Source organism: Phascolarctos cinereus, unplaced genomic scaffold (genome assembly GCF_003287225.1).
Source record: "Phascolarctos cinereus isolate Bilbo 61053 unplaced genomic scaffold, phaCin_HiC Scaffold_7;HRSCAF=346, whole genome shotgun sequence".
Lineage (NCBI taxonomy): Eukaryota > Metazoa > Chordata > Mammalia > Diprotodontia > Phascolarctidae > Phascolarctos > Phascolarctos cinereus.
The window spans coordinates 122070266-122087918 of record NW_027556180.1 but is presented as its reverse complement, the minus strand read 5'-3'; the positions used below and the strand labels follow the sequence as shown (position 1 = coordinate 122087918).

General features: G+C 39.1%; 1 protein-coding gene across 2 annotated transcripts; it reads left to right on the top strand.

Moving 5' to 3' along the window:
- The first annotated feature begins 5491 nt into the window (after positions 1–5491).
- LOC110198798 (glutamine amidotransferase-like class 1 domain-containing protein 3, mitochondrial) lies at positions 5492–14148 on the top strand. 2 transcript variants are annotated; one of them, XM_020973277.2, is made up of 4 exons: positions 5492–5670; positions 7636–7807; positions 11996–12200; positions 13879–14148. In XM_020973277.2, the coding sequence occupies exons 1-4, from the start codon at positions 5560–5562 to the stop codon at positions 14069–14071; spliced, it is 681 nt and encodes a 226-aa protein (XP_020828936.1). In that variant the 5' UTR covers positions 5492–5559; the 3' UTR covers positions 14072–14148. The 2 variants fall into 2 exon arrangements, with proteins under 2 accessions (XP_020828936.1, XP_020828938.1); XM_020973279.2 differs by lacking the exon at positions 5492–5670 and adding an exon at positions 6323–6512.
- The last annotated feature ends 3505 nt before the right edge of the window (positions 14149–17653 follow it).

The following is a 17653-nucleotide window of genomic DNA, read 5'->3' as shown; positions in this document are numbered from 1 at the left end:
GTGATGTCTGGCTGTTTTTTTTTAAATGACTATCACACATAAATGATATCTGTTAGGTGGAAGCAGGTGTATGGGTTACCCTTGTAAACATTTCTTGCACAAAAGAACAGCCTACAGATACCGGTAGCCTGGAAGGCCATCCTTTGGGAACAACTTATTTAAACAACCAGATTTTGCAATTTCTTTAAAACATTCAAAGTCAGTTTTCCCCAAAGCTGAATGGAAGGGGAGAGGAAACTAATAGGGCAAATTAAGTTGTTCCCCACCCCAGCTTTCAGTTCTAGATTTGAAAGATATGTGCAGTCTAAAACAAAATCTGTAACAAAATGTGCCTGGCTGACACACTTTTTTTTTAATCCCTAAAATAACAGTCATATACATTTTGGTATTGTCTATCTCTCCTCAGCAGTCGGACATACAGTCAGACACTCAAGTTCATCATCTTATGATAGTCATGAGTTTGCTCAACCCAATCCCGGAGCTCCACTTTTCTACTCTTTGGAAACACCAGACCTAGACATCCTGCTCCCTCTACTGGTTTCTCCTTGCCAGTACCTTTTCTTTTATGTAGGTTACCTTCACCCAATTTCCCGGCAGAAGAGATGGGTTGTGATCTTTTCTCCCTGGCACCTCTGGTCTCTGAAAGGAATGCACAGCCATTCTGTGGCCTTTAGAGAAGTTTTTATTGCTAATGGAATTGCAACCGACGTTACATTTCACTGAAGAGAAATATACAGATTTTTTTTTAAAGTAGTGAGGAAGTTGTAAAAGCTGATTTTGGTCTTTCATGCAAAAGTACAGGGAAACAGATCCTAATCTTTCTTAGTTCTGCTTTTAGTTCTGTTTACTAAATTGAATTGAAATGCCCTCTTCCATGGCTGAACTTTTTTTTTCCCCCCAGATCCTTTCTTTTCAGGCAGCCCTACCCGGGGCATCTCATTCCTTGTTTATTCTCAGGGATCAGTGAACTATAGGTGTATTCTTCACCTTCCAAAAGAAAGGAGATCCCAGATCTCTCTATGTTCTTGCCCAGTCCCCATTTCTGAGACTCTAAGATTTGTAGAATCCAGGGTGGTATAATAGATGTCAATGGGATTTCTAAAAGCCCAGGAAGAATTCTCTCACTTTTAGGGGAAATTCCAGAATGAATGGCTCCACATTAAGTACCATACCTAAACTCCTTTCTGGCAGGAAGTTATTATAAATCATTTTCTCACAAACAGATAATTCTATTAATAAGTAATAGAACCACAGCTTATAATACACATCTCACCTCCCATTGAATTGAACTGTAAAGGTCCAACCTCCTGCCTACTGAAGATATATGCCTTTTACTACATTCCTGACTGGCAAGTCATTCAGTCTGCTTGGAGACTTTTGAAAAGGATCCAAGGCCTTTTTCACCTCTTGCCTAGAATTAGGCCTTCCCCACCATCAGCTCAAAGTGGAAGAGGTGGGTGTCTTGGGTTGTCTGCATGCCAGACACTGGGGGATGGAGGAAATGCATGGGAGAAGATGCACAGATAGGTGGATGAAGAAGGATATCAGAGGTGCTCCCCCAAAGCCTGGGTGACCTATGGACCTTGTTGCACCTTGAAGCTCAAGGTTTTACCAACACCCACACAACACAGGAAAATAAGGTGGTGGTTCCTTGTCTCTTCTCTTGGGGTTGGGTGGATGGTTATGCCCATTGGGAGAAAAAGGCTACTAAGTTGAGTTATTTTTTGCTGAAGGCCTGCAAATACTCCTGGCTGTCCTGCCTTGTGTTTGATTAGCTGTGTGACCTTGGGCAAGTGGCTTCATATCCTTAAAACTTCAGTTTCCTTATCTGAAAATGCAAGGATCCAGCTTTCCCTCAGGATCTAAAAAAGAACCATCAAATATCCAAATCAAGGTGATCCAAAAATGGAGAGAGAAAAATCTTTCTCCTCAGTTCTTCTCCTAGCCTCCTGAATAGCCAGGTTTATCTGGCTCAATGGCTAATCATTTTGGAGATAGCCCTGTCAAAAGGTTCAAAGAACGAGTCTGGAAGGAGGCACAAATCATGTGCTTCCTTTAGCAAGGGGCCAAAAGACATACTTAACTCCATGAAAAATGCTGACAGTCTAACCCCTGCTATGCAACAAACCAAAACAAACTTCCACATCTGTCCAAACAATGGTAGAGTCACTGTTTTGTCATATTTCAGATCCTCCAAATTAGGGCCCAAACCAGGACTTCCAACAAGTTAGATGAAATCACCTCAGCCTTGACTACCTCCAGCATTCTCTATAAAGACTATTAGTCAGCAAGCATATTTGTCAATCATATCATTGGAAGGTAAGTTCCTTTGTTGGAATATAAGCTCCTTAAGCTCTTTTTCATTTGTTTTTCCAGCATTTGGCACAGTACCTGGCATGTAGTAGGTACTTAATAAATGCTTGTTGCTTGACTAATTTTAGTGCCCTAGAATGCAATTTGTCCTGGACTGATAAAGGTGGCTAGGTGTTCTCTTACCATTTCCTCATTTATTTGTGGTTTCAACTCCCTATTAACCATGTTTGTTCCATCTTTCTAAGTCTGAAGATCATTCTCCTTGACAGAGAAAACAGAAAGAAAATAAGATTTGAGTAATTCAGTCTTTTCTCTGTAATCCATCATCTCTACCTTCTCCAAGAGTCTTTCCTGAAACTCCCAGTTAGTGCTATTCAGAATTAACTAGAGCTACTTAGAACTTACCCGGTTAGCAGCTGCCACAAGATTAACATGCCCAGGGGTATGCTGGCAAATGCTTAGCAACCAACTCCAACATACATATGACATTCTTTTAGGTTTAATCTGCCTTACTGACATTTTTCCACCACTTTCTGCAGTTTAGACAATCAACAAAACAATAAATCAGGCCCTGATTTGAGGTATTTACATTTCCAAGGTATAAAGGCTCACACAAAATTTAACAACTGACTCTCCTGAACTAGTACATTCTAGCTCGTCAACAGGCAATCACAACTTCACGAAATTTATGTGAAAACTAGATTTATTAGAGAAATGAACATGCATGTAGAACCCAAAGAGTTCACAACCCATATGGAAGTTTGCATTTTTATAACAGCAGGATAAAGGAAGGAAGACATACCAGAAATCTCCACCTAAAGGGGTGTGGCATGGGAAGGGAAATGTGAAGGTGGGAAAGGACAAAACCCCTCCTGAAGGGGAGGATCAAGGCAATGGCAAAAGCCCAATTCTTTTCCTTTTGGGAACTGCTAGACTATGAAGATGGGATGGTCTGCTTATCTACAAGTGTCTCAGCTACATAAACAATTTCCCAGCCTAGTGCAGACTGACTGGCATCTGTCTTGACTCCCAAAGACACACAGGGAGTCCAGCTTGGGATGTAAACAACAAATTATTTCAGCTGGGGTGGGGAGAAGAGGGCTTCATCCTTAACACATTTAGGGCCTCCTGCAATATCTGAGTCCAGTGTTTCTGGAAAATATGGCAATTCAGGGACCCCTTAACAATCCTTAACAGGCTCCAGTATGCCACTGAATATACCCAAACCCAGTTGTATGCACATCAAACTGGCATAAGAGAATCAGTCTTTGGCAGGCTGATGGTAGGTCCACTTGCATCTGAATGTAGGGTCTCCTGGAACTTCCGCACAGCCCTCAAACCATTCAGGAGATTAAATGAGAAGTGCCATACTTTGAGAGATTCTATGTCTCTTCTACAACAGACCACTGCTTACATGACCCTATTCAAAATCTTACACATTACTATATGGGAGCTGTAGTAGCTGTGGATATTATTCAACGTTTGCTACTATACCCAATGCTGTGAGACATGTACTTAGAGCCAAGAACTCTTCAGAGAAGGCTTGTAAACACTACAATGCTACAGGATCAGAAGCACAAATTGTTAGAGCTGGTAGGGCATTACAGGTTATCTACTCTCTTATTTTGACATTGACCCCAGTACCCAGAATATAAGGATACTGACAATGAACATATCTACAATTTCATTGGTATGGGAAACCCTGGCTTAGGAAAGTCCCACTGCTTATATAGGGCAGCACCTATTCCATCTTGGCAATTTATAGTTTTACAGAATTACCTAGCACTGAGAGGTTAAGCAAATTATCCAGGGTCACAGACTCAGTATGTATCAAAGGCCATCTCTGAATTCACATTTTTCGGGCCTCAAGTTTGGCCCTTTACTACACCATGTCCTGCATACAGTAGGTGCTTAATAAATTTCTATTGAATTGAATCAAAGCCTAGAGAGGTCAAGGGACCTTTTTTTAAACTTTTTTTTAAGGCAATTGGGGTTAAGTGACTTGCCCAGGGTCACACAGCTAGTAAGTGTCAAGTGTTTTAGTCTGAGGCTGGATTTGAACTCAGGTCCTCCTGACTTCAGGGCCGAGGCTCTATCCACTGTACCACCTAGCTGCCCCTCAAGGGACCTTTTTAAAGGACTTTTTTTTTTTTAACAAGCTGGTAAGCTGCTGACCTGGGACTTGAATTCAGGCCTTCAAACTCTAAAATCCAATGATCAATTTTCTTTTACCCTGGATGATCATAATACTAGACTTTTTTCATTAAACTGTTCCCATCCCTATGATGTTATGCCATTCTGTTGTTGGTAGCATATATCCTGACCAAGAAGGCATATACTTCCTACTCAGAACTGGCACTTTTCACAACCACCAAAACTCACCTGTTGTTGAAAGAACTCTTCTGTCTCAAAGGTCTCCTTTTTTATATCTCATCCACTTGGTGTTCCCAGTTAACTTCACATTTCTGGACTATACTATTCACAACTCTCCAGGTATAGATTTACTTTTTCAAGGATGAGTACCATAATCTGATAGATCTTAGGATCAGATACTTAGAGCTGGAAGGGATCTTAGAGATCACCTAGTCCACCCTATTTTTTCAGATGAGGAAACTGAGGCCCAGAGAGGGTAAGTGATTTTCTCAAGGTCACACAGATCCTTTATATCAGAGCCTGGTTTTGAACCTAGGTTCCTCTGAATCCAGTGGGGCACAACTATACAGCCATTTCAAAGACAGGTAAGGTCAGTTCCCTCTGAGTTATGACATCCCTGACTACTCACTCTCTCTCACTCACCACACCCAATCTGTTGCCAAGTCCTGTCTATTTTACCTTTGCATTATCACTCACATATATTTAAGTATGCACACACACACATATATACATACACATACAATATGCATACTTGTGAGCATGTATTCCCTTCTCTCTTCTGACACTAAAAGCATCCTGGTGCGGCCCTCATGTCCCGACTGGAAGACCTGCAGACAGGTCTCTGGTCTTCAATTTTCTCTTCACTCCAGTCCTTCTTCCACCCAGCCATCACCCCACCCTACCCTGATACAATAAACTCCAAGGGTTGCCAATTGAGCCCTCTCCTCGCCTTTCTCTTAGCCGCCTCCAGGGGCCGCGGTCCGGTCGTGGGGAGTGAGGTTACCCTGTCTGGCCGCGCTGTGACGCTGCCGAGCCTCGCCAAGAGCCGCAGCCCAACAGTCCGCCACCGAGGTGACTTGCATCGCTGGCATCATGGCCCCGCGGAGGGTGGCCCTGGTCCTGGCCGGCTGCGGCGTGTTCGATGGCAGCGAACTGCACGAAGCCTCCGCCGTATTGGTTCATCTCAGCCGTGGCGGGGCGGAGGTCAGGGTCGGGAGGGGCTCCGGGGAAGGAGGAAGGGAAAGAGGGGTGGACAGAGAGCATGGCCTGGGTCGCCTTGACCTAGAGAGTGCCCATCATCCGGCAGCTGGTGCTGCAGCCGGGGCTACAGTTAGGGCCAAGGCGGGGCCGGGGCCGGGGCTGGGAAGCGTCCTACAGGAAAGCGCTAATCATGGCTCACCCCCCTAATACTGGCCCAGGCTGCAATCAGAAAAGGCAGGACGAATTTACCAGGCCTAACTTCCTCCACTTCGTTACTTTTCTTTCTTTTTTTTATTTGCTAGCGATGCCATTTTTAAAATTGCGATGGACGTGGCTTTTGCTCCGTTTTCTGTGCTCTGGCCGAGTCACCAGCTTTTCAAACGATTGCGGTGCAAATGGAGACTTTCCCAATGGAAGTAGAAATATTGAAGGCAAAGCTAAGACTAGAAAGTGGACTGCATTTCCGAGAGAGTACTTTAAGAAAAGGCCTCTTATAGTGGGCACATCTTCCCCACCCCACCTCTCGTGGTTTCCACTCACTTAGAAGCTCCAAAATCCAACACCTCATCAAGATGGCCATCCGCCTTTCCCCAAGATTACCTTGTTTCTATTTTAATTATGTACTTTGTTCTGTCCTTGAGACTTTGTGTTTTTAGTCTTGGGACTGTGGATTTCTAACTTGTAGTAATATTGTTTGTGATATAATACATAGACTCTCCTTTTCAAAAATCGAGGAGAAAAGGCATTTTACAGTCATAGATTTTTAAAAAGCATTATAAGGGACCTTAGAGATAATTTAGTCTTACTACTCATTTTAAATGAGAAGAATTATGAGGCTGCAACAGGTAAGTGACTTATCCTAGGTCCTACCTCTACTTTGGCAAAAGACAAATGCTTCATGAATATAAGTTGTGAAGTCTTAAAATACAGTTTTTGAAACTGCTCAACAGAATAGATAGTAATAATGATGAAATAAAGCTTTCAAGGGCAAAGATATGTGGCAGAGTTATTGTAAAGTGACGGGAATCCATTCTGTGTATCTATGGGTGGGGTTTTCTTTTTGTATTTTTGCCTTTCCTTGTAAATTTTTTAAACTTTGTGCCAAAAAATATGTGTGTGAAGAAGATGCATAACCACAGATGTAAGATTTTTGCTTATGTACTCCAGAGACAGAGATTAATTTGTTTTTGCTAAATAAAAAATATAAAAAAGGTGACATTTAAACCTAATACTTAGTGGTACACTTAACTACAACTTCATATTTTATTAACAGACTACTTAATGCATGTAGTCTCTACAAGTTACCTGCTTTCTAGGAATTAATAAGCCAAAGTTTGAGGGAAATTGTGGGATTTACAAATGTATAAAATGAACAATTGATGACAATTTTTTTTTACTGTGAGCCTTCCATTTGCTCTTTTTAAAAAAAATAATCCATTTAGATCCTTCTTTTGGAACAAAATACAAGAAGTACTCCATGACCGTAAATTCAAGGGGTGACTCTATTTATGCTTTTGGTGCATCGAAAGAGAATGGCTTAATCTATACACTCCCGTGTGTTTTTCTGCTCCTTGAAATTGTAGCTATAAAATCACACCCATATTGAATGGAATGCTAAAATTCTAAATTAGATTCATCTTCAGTAATAATAGTAATATGAAGAGTACTACTAACATTTTTTCTACCATAATTTTTACCTTCCAAATATATTTATTAAAACTTGATTTTCAGTTTCTTGTTGGACTATTTGCCATTGGAAGGTTTATTTGTTGATTATCTTCTCCAGAAGATACCTGCAATTTCTCTGGATTCTCAATGTGTCTGGTTATGCTTACCGTATATTGGCTCTGAGGGCCCACATAGTTGTAGAGTGGCTTTTTGACTTTGATTCCTATTTTCAAATATGTAGGATTTAAAAATAAATAGTGATGCAATGGTACCATTTATTTTTTAATTCTGTTTTTGAAGGTAAAGATATTTGCTCCTAACATGGAACAGATGCATGTAGTTAATCACTTGTCTGGAAGCCCAACAGAAGAGAAGAGAAATGTGTTAGTGGAAAGTGCCAGGATTGCAAGAGGTAATATTCAAGATTTGGCGGACCTGAAGGTCAGTGAGTTCGATGCGGTTATTTTTCCTGGTGAGTTGGCCCAAAACCTCTTATTCCTTCCATTTTAATACATTTTGTTTAGAGGAAAAAGCACACCTACTGGAAGTTCTGGTGTATAGCTCTGGGAGCGAGGAAATGTGAATTTTAAATTTGGCTCAAGCATTAGTATGTAGGCTAAGTCTGTGAACTGGCTTCAGTGTTCTCATTGATTAAATGGAGTTTGGATTTATGGATCCAAAAGTCACATGATCATAGAACTAAGGATTTGATGGTACTTTTAAGGTCATCTAAAACAACTTCCTAGTTTTATAAGTGAGAAAACTGAGAACTAGAGGAGCTATAAAGTACCTTCCAGTCCTAAATCTGGGATTCTGTCATCCTGGTCTTCAAAGGACTGCAAGGCTTGCAGAAGGTTACCCAGGTAGTGAGTAGCTGAGCTGGGAGCCAAACCCAGGATCTCTGCCTCTAAATCCAGTGGACTTGCTTTCTCCTCCATCATGGGGCCTTTCGCTTTCAGGATTAAAAGTCTGTGAAGCTACTTCACGAAGTAAAATATTCAGCTTGTATTAGTAGTAATTCCTTGATAATGTTTAAAAAGTATAGTCTTAATGAGATTGACTTGTTCTACCTTATACAATTTGGTTTTTATTTGGAATGTTTGGATTATTGCAGTAGCCTGCTAATTGGTCTCCTTGCTTTTTGTCTCTTCTGCCTCCAATCCCTTTTCCGTATAGCTGTCAATATTGCTGTATCTAGCCATGTCTTTCAGTTTTCAGTGGGTCCCTGTTGCCATGGGATAAATACAGGCTCTTCAAACTGGCATCTAAATCCCTTCACAATCTGGCTTTAGACTTATTTAGCATTGCTTTTCTTCATATGCTCTACCTTCTAGCCAAGTTTGCTGTTTCCTATGCTTTGCCCAGTAGATTCCTGGACCTGGAGTCAGGAGGACCTGAATTCAAATTCGGCCTCAGACATTTAGTTGTGTGACCCTGGGCAAGTTGCTTAATCTCTATTTGCTTTAATCCACTGAAGAAGGAAATAGCAAACCATTCCAGAATCTTTGCCAAGAAAACCCAATGGCCAGTATTGGCGTGATATGGTGCACAGGATCATAAAGAGTCTGGCATAATTGAACAACAAACTTCTCACTGCGTCTCTTCCCTCTGACAGAGGCTATCTCACATGACAGAAGTACACTGCCTCTTCTCCCTCTTATACTCCTTAGTACTCTTTAAGGACTTACCTATGAAAAAGAAGCTTTTCCTTATTTCTCTGGTTGTTAATGTTCTTTTCTGCCTAAAATTTTGATTACTTACCTCTTTATCTGTTGTGTCCTGTCTGTAGAATGGAAGCTTTTTGCTATTTTTCATTTTATCTTTGTATCCCCAGTGCCTTACGCATAATAGACTCTTAATAAATGCTGGTTAGAGTGTATTGGTTTGAATTTTGAAAAACAACAATTTATATATTTGATTTCATAACCCTTGTAGCAGTGTAGTATGGCATACGTTTTTTAAATTACAAAGTTAATTATTTTGAAAATTTATGACATTCCTTCAAAATATTGGGATATTCTGGTATATCCCCAAACCATAATCTGGGATCATTGTTGTAGGCAGTCTACAATAGATCTATATTTTAGACTGCAGGTGATTTGGCAGTATTACCTACATGATGAACTGGCAAATGGCAAAGTAGGTCATTCTTATCCCCTTGTAGCAACCAGGATTATTTCATCATAACTTTGCCACAATGATTGCTCATGAGGATTGATGCTGATTTGGTATTCTCATATTTTTAGGTATTTTGATCCTCAGAGAACAATTTTTTAAATGACCTTAATTACTTAAATAGACTAAACTGTTTTACCTTTTTTGAAAGGAGAGGTTTGATTTTTGATAAATTTGATTTATTCAGCTATTCTTTGATTTGCTGTTTTTACTTTGTGCCTCTGCAAAGTCTTCTCACTTTATGGAGGTGCTCTGGGGTCCTTAGACCTCTTGCCACCAGAGTGCAAATTCTCTCAGGTCCTGTTAAACAGAAAACAAGCCAATACTGGACTGTGGGTTGGGTCCTTGAGGACCAACCCGATTTTGCTCCCCAAAGGTCTTGACCAGAATTTGGCCACAAGATGATGAACATATTTGGCTCCAGCTACTTATGAAAAATGTACTTAAATTTATATCGATGGAAGGAATACCCATAACAGTAAAACTGTGGATATTGAAGAATTTTATTTTGTGGCAAGTTCAGAAGAATGTGCAGTAGTAAACATTTGCACGGCACATCTGTACTCTTTCAATGTAAATTGTTGACATTTTTTCTAAGGATTCACCTTTAATATAACTTTGAACACTCAAGAACTCTGATCATTGCAGTGACCAACAATGGTTCCAAAGGTCTGATGAAGAAGCATGCCACTCACCTCCTAACAGAGAGGTGATGGTCTCAAGAGTCAGAATAAGTCATGTATTTTAGAACACAGATATTGTGACAATTTGTTTTGCTTGACTATGCATATTTGTTATTTTTCTGCTCTTTTTTTTTCCCAGTGGGGTTGGAGGTTGAAGTGGGGATAGGGATAGGAAAAAGACAGAAAGGAAAGTGATTGAGACATCTTTGGGGAAAAAAAAAAGGTAAAACCTTTGGTGGATCTGTGAATCATTCTACCCATTCTGGAAAACAATATGAAACTTTGCTCCCAAAGTTATTAAACTCTGCATATCTCTTGACCCAGCAGTACCATTACTAGACCTATACCCCAAAGAGATCAAAGAAAGAGGAAAAGGACCCATATGTTCATATTTATAGCAACTCTTTTTGTGGTGGCAAAGAATTGGAAACTGAGGGAATACCCATTAACTGGGGAATGACTGAAGAAGTAGTAGCATGTGTATGTGATGGAATTCTTTTCTGTTATGAGAAATTATGAAGGAGGCAATTTCAAAAAAACCTGGTAGGACTTATATGAACTGGTGAAGAATGAAGTGAGCTGAACTAGAACAATTTATACAATGACAATAATAGTGTAAAAACAAACAACTTTGAAAGACTTAAGAACACTGATCAAAGCTGATCACTGAATTCAATAGAGCTCATGAGGAATGAATGAATGAATGAATGAATGAATGAATGAAAAAATAATTTATTAAGTGTTTACTGTGTGCAAACATATTTCCCACCAGACAGAGAGGTGATGAATTCAGAGTATAGATTCAAACATGTGCACTTCTACACAAACACACACATGTACATGCAAACATACACATACATCCATAGCCAATTTGGAATTTGTTTTTCTTGACTATACATATATGATACAAGGTCTTCATTTTTCTCTCTTTTTTCGTTTGTGGGGAGAAAATTTGGAGAGAGAGGGAAAATAGATTTTGGTTATTTGAAAAGATAAAATTTAATTAGAAAAAAAGAGAAGTAACAGTTACTGAAGTCCAGAAAGAAGCACAAACACACTGGTTTTGAAAGGTGCAGGTAGAATTTATTATATACTTGAAGAGAAAAGCAATCTATATACAATAGAGATCAGCAGTTTCAGGTACAATCCTCTTTTTTTTTTCTTTTACTGTGGGTATGGAAATGCCCATTTTTTCTTGTTTGTTAAGTTCCAGATAAAAATGAATGCATTTTACAAAAAGAATTAACTCTTTGTTTTTGTAAAAGGCTCCTAGCTTCCTATTTTGAACTTGTATTACAGGTAAAGGATAAAATAACTAAGTTAATTTTGTCAGCTAATATTATCCAGCTTTATGTACCTGGATTTTTACCTGTAAAGTCAGTTGTGGTTTTTTTTGTGCCTGGACTGGTTTTTTGTTGTCATTGAAGCTTGATCATACAGTTAACACCCTCTTTTTTGTTTTGTACTCTCACTGGGCCAGTTCCCTTTGGACATAATGACAGTCTTTGTTCCTTTGTGTTTTTATGTATCATCTGGTTACTGTGTTATTTGGTATATTTTTATACTGGTTTTCCCTTTTCCCTGCATTCAGAGAACATTAAAAATTCCAGGTTACTATGCTTCCTTTTTTCCCCTGTAGATTTTTCTGTTTACCAAAGTTAATTCTATATCAGTTTCAAGTTTCTACTATTAATGTAGTATAATGACTTCCTAGTTTCACATTCTTAGTATTGTAGAATATTCTCTAGGTCCTTGTTCTCAGTTGCTTTAAATGGTCCTGATACTTCTCGTTGTATCTGAAGGTGGATTTGGTGTAGCCAAGAACCTCTGCTCCTGGGCTGTGGATGGAAAGGATTGTACTGTCAATAATATTGTGAAGGCTACTCTACAGGCCTTCCATAGTGCCAAGAAGCCCATAGGGTTGTGCTGCATATCTCCTGTGCTGGCAGCCAAAGTCTTCCCAGGTTGTGAAGTTACAGTTGGCCAAGATAAAAATGTGGGTGGAAGGTAAGCAAAATGACTAAAAGTTTACTTGTGAGTGAGCCTGTCATCATGCTTTATGCTTTTTGATTTCTCTTTCCCAAATGAATATAAGGGTGGCCCTTTTGTTATATTGCCAAAGTGATTTTCATAACTACCATTTCACATATGTGTGATAATGTGGAATGAGGCATAACTCATGTTCCACTTCCTACAAGAGGCCTTTCTTACTTCCCCCAATTATTAGTATCTTTGACTTCTTGAAACTACTTTTTATGTACTTATCTATATAAATGTGGTAGCAAGCCATTAGAATGTAAGCTTCTTGAGGGCAGGGACTATTTTGCTTTTGTCATTGTATCTCCACCGCCTGATTATTTGTTTATCTTTTAGGTATCTCAGACTCAACATACTGAAAACAATTTGTCTTTTCCTGTAAATCCATCCATCTTATTAACTTCTCCCTTTCTGTTTCGAGTACCTCAATTCCTTCTAGTTGTCCAGAGTCCTAGAAGTCATCTTTGACTCTTCATTCTCACTTATTCACCACATCAAATCGGTTGCCAAGTTTAAGCTACTCTATCTTTACAGTGTCTCTCATATTATCCACTCCGCCTTGACACATATCACTGTCTCCCAAGTTCAGGCCCTCATCATCTCCTCTCTGAATTCTTGAAGTAGACTCTTAATTTATCTTCCTGTCCAGTCTTTTCTCTATCTGATCCATTTTCCATATTCCTAAAGCACAGATCTGACCAGGTCCCTCCCTTGCTCAAGAAGTTTCCATGGCTTCCTATTACCTCTAGGAAAAAATACAGACTCTTGGCATTTAAAACCCTTCAAATCTGACTATCAGAATGATAGAACATTACTCCCCTTCACATTATGTTCCAGCCACACTGGAGTACCTAATATTCCGTCTACATGCCATCCCATCTCCCACTTCTGTACTTTTGCATAGCATATCCCACATCCCTGGAATGCCCCCTCTCTTCACCTCCACCTCTTGGAACCACTTTAAAACTCAGTTTAAGTCCTGGCTCCTATCAGAACCTTTACTGATTTTTCCAGTTGTTAGTCCCTCTGCCCCAAAAAATTACTTTGTAGTTATATTGTATATATGTTGACTTTACTTAACAGTGTTCTTGATGTGTCCTTCCAGTAGGACCCAAGCTTCTTGAGGGCAAGAATTTATTCCAATTTGTCTTTGATTAACTAATAGATAGAACAGTGCCTGGAACATAGAAGGCACTAATAAATGCTTCTTCAGTTGAATTGAATTGATTTGAAGCAGTAAGGATAGTAGCTTTGAATCATATCAGAGAGACAGTATTCCTCCTTTCCCTCCATCCCCTACCCATTCCCTTTGCTGTCTTAAGCTGCAATAGAAATTTTTTCGTTCTATTTGGTTGTATTATGTCACTTGGTTATATGGACCAAAAAATGCTTTCCCTAATCGTTAGTCATTAGATTTGATATATTTAGCTTTTTCTGTCATATTAATGGATGCTTAATTTTCAGCATCAAATTGAAACATTTTATCTTTCCAGTGTGGGAATGTGTTGTCTTTAAAGACTTTGATCTTAAATGTTGCAGCTCATGAGTGAGGGCCAATGTAAGTCAACCAGACCTTCCCTGCTACCATACCCTCTGTGTGACTTAGAAAAGTCACCTGTTTCAGTCACATCTCTTTTTCTTTCAATAGGTTTCCTGATGCTGAAACGGCCACTGCTATACAGGAGCTTGGATGCAAACATGTTTGCAAAGATGTGGGTGAATCCCATGTAGATTCTACCAACAAGATCGTCACCACTTGTGCTTTCATGTGCAAGGCCCCTCTGCATGAGATTTTTGATGGAATTGGAACAATGGTGGGAGAAGTCTTGAAACTTGCGTGATTTGTGACTAGTTTAAATGTTTAAACATTAAAGGTTTAAATGTTCTTGACTGTTCCAATAAAAGAGATTCAGTCATAGCCAAGTGGATTCTGCACCACACTGATTAAAAATAACTTAAGCATTATTTTTTGCCCACATAGCATGAAGTAAAACTCATTGCTTCATCAGGAAATGTAATCTAAAGACAAGCAAATTACCACTCTTATGCCATTTGGTGTGTTTTGACAAGCAGAAGACACAATTTTAATTCTGCCTTTCAAGCAGATGGACAGCAGAATGTTGCAAAGCCTTTTTCCTGAACTGCCAGGTTGGATCCTTCAAACAGGTGCCAACTGCTATTGGAGTAGGTTGGTTCAGCTTTGAAAAATGTGTCATATAATTTATTGTACATATGAACTTGGTCCTAGGACTGGACCCCAGAGTGACAAAGAGAGCACTTGGTATTTGAGTTTCTGTACTGTGTTTGAAACAACTTAAATAGCTGTTTAAAATATCATTTTTCTTTCAGTTTTCTGCATTTGCACCCAAGGTGCTAGGCATTTCTTTCTTACTTTTCCGGGGATGATGCAGATTTAGAGGGACATTCTCAGTATAAAGCCTCTGTCTTCAGGAACTGGTTGCATTCATTGGGTTTCACATTATCATAAGATATCTTTAAAGGGTACGTGGTAATAATAGTTAGCACTTACAAAGCACTTTCAGGTTTGCATAGTACTCTCCCTGTACTACCTCTTTTGATCTACTTGATCAGTTCTTATGAATGATTTTGGGCCCTGAGGAAATATAGTTTCAGCAACACATATAAGAATAGAGTGGAATTATCCAATTCAGTTTATCCAGTATTTTTATTAAGCACCTACTGTGTACTAGGCACCGAAGACTCAAAGACACAAATTAAAAGCAGTCCCTGTCTTTTAGGAGCTTACATGCCACTGGGAAAGACAAACATAAGTAAATGGAAGATAATTTGAGGAGGAAGAGATCTATCTTCTTAGTCTCAAGTGTAGGAATTTCAAGGAAGATATGATTAATGATTAGTTCTTGCACAAAGTAGGTACCTTATAAATATTTGTTGAATTTATTACATTAACCTGTTAAAGATAACTTTTCTTGTTTAAATTTTTTTTCAGTTATCAAGTATTTTTTCTCCTTTTCCCCTCCCAAATAAATACAAAACCCTTGCAGCATATAAGTCAAGCAAAATAAATTCAAATATTGGCCATATCCAAAAATGTGTTTCTCATTGTGCATATATTAGTCCATCACCTCTCTGTCTTGGGGTGAGCAGCATTCTTAATTAGTTTTTCCCCATCAATTGCTATAAAAATGAAATATATTTTTTAAAAATGGTTTGTGGTCTCACCTCATTCAAAATGTCTTAATGTAATAGCAAGAGTTAGTAATACTTATAGCTATTAAGGTTATATGTTTCTTTTGCTGCAGTCATATAATAGCCCTGGTAACATCATTTGATTATTCCTTAGTTCCACAAAGCACAGTGTTAGGTGAAATTGAAATTCACGGACAGCTGTATAGATAGTGTAGAATAGTCAGTCAATGAGCATTTGTTAGGAATTTACCATGTGCAAGTTTTACACTGTGCTAAGTTCTTAATGATACAAAGAAAGGGATAAAACACCATCTCTGTCCTCAAGGAACTCACATTTTAAGGGATAGACAACATGGATATAACTACGTATATACCAGATACATACAAAATAGAAGGAGGCTAATTTCAGAGAAGGCACTGGGAGAACCAGAGAAGGCCTCCTTCAGAAGGCAGGACTTGAGCTGAGTCTTTTTTTTAAATTTATTTTGATTTATCAACAATCGCTTCCATATGCTTTTGAGTTTAAAATTTTCCTCCCCCTTCCTCCCTACCACCCTGCCCAAGATGGCACACAATCTGATATAGGCTATACATATACATTCCTATTAAACATATTTTCACATTACTGATGTTGTAAGTAAGAATTAGAACTAATAGAAGGAACTACCAGAAAGAGGAAACAAAACTCAACAGAAGAGAAAAAAAAAACAGCAAATAGTATGCTTCAATCTGCATTCAAACTCCATAGTTCTTTCTTTGGATGTGGATAGCATTTTCCCTCATGAGGCCTTTGGAGATGTCTTAGATCCTTGTATTGCTAGGAAGGGTTAAGTTTATCAATATTAGTCATCGCACAAAGTGGCTGTTATTGTGAACAACATTCTCTTAGTTCTGCTCACTTCACTCAGCATCAGACCATACAAGTCTTTCCAGGTTTTTCTGAAATCATCCTGTTCATCATTTCTTATAGCATAATAGTATTCCATTACATTCATATACCACAACTTGTTCAGCCATTCACCAATTTTTCAGTTTCCAATTCTTTGCCACCACAAAATGAGCTGCTGTAAATATTTTTGTACAAGTGGGTCCTTTTCCCATTTGTATGATCTCTTTGGGATATAGCCTTAGAAGTGCTATTGCTGGGTCAAAGGGGCCCTTTAGGCATAGTTCCAAATTGCTTTCCAGAATGGTTGGATCAGTTCCCAACTCCACCAACAATGCATTAGTGTTCCAATTTTCCCACATCTTTTGAGCTGAGTCTTAAAGAAAGCAAGGGAAGCTGAGAGGTAGCAGGAAGGAGAACATTCCAGGCATTAGGTATAGATAGTGTAAAGGTAGCTGGATCTGGAAAGGTAGGATGGAGCCAGGTTGTAAAGGGTTTTAAATGCCAAAATAAGGGACTTTACAATTGATCCTGGAGGTGATAGGGGTCCCTGGAGTTTATTGAATAGCCAGGTAATATAGTCTGACCTATACTTCAGGAAAATCACTTTGGCAGCTGAAATAATTTCACCATTAGGACTGAACAAGCCAAGCAAGAGCTAGCTGGTGGAATCTGTTTTAGGCAGGCAAGTCAGAAAAGAAGAGATGGTATGAGGTGAGGAAGCACGTTCCAGGGGGACAAAGTGTGGACATTTTCAGAAACAGACCAAGGGAGACAGTAAGGCAAAATAACTTTGGGTCTCATAGACCAGCACCAGGAAAACACTGTTGGAGGGTGACCCAGCTAGGGAGTGGTTATAGGAGGAAGGCACCTGTACTGTCAACCTTAGATTCTCACACTTAGACCAGTCCTGGAAAAGTGGTTTCAGGCGGTCTGAAACACAAAAACCTGTGGGCCAAATCCATATTGTCTGCATACTGTCCAATAGCTTGAAAAACTGGTAAAATCTTGGTGTAAACTTTGTCTATAGCAACCCTCTGATTTTTCAATGTATCGACCTAGAGGAGCAAAGGGGATGAGGTCAGTGTGGCATGACCTGTTGTAATCATTGTTTAGACCGTTACTAAGCATCCATTTAACAACATTTTAGAATGTGTTACTCAGAAAACTGAGTGGCCTATGGTATGCAACCTCCATTCTCTTAACTTTTTTTTTTAATTTAAAAATGAAACATTTGCCTTTCCCCAGTTCTATATTTTCCCCAGTTCTCCTGTTGTTCTCTACGATCTTTCAAAGATCGTTGACAGTGACGCTACAGTTATATCTACTGTACTGATTCTTTTATTATCTTGGGATGTTCGTAGGA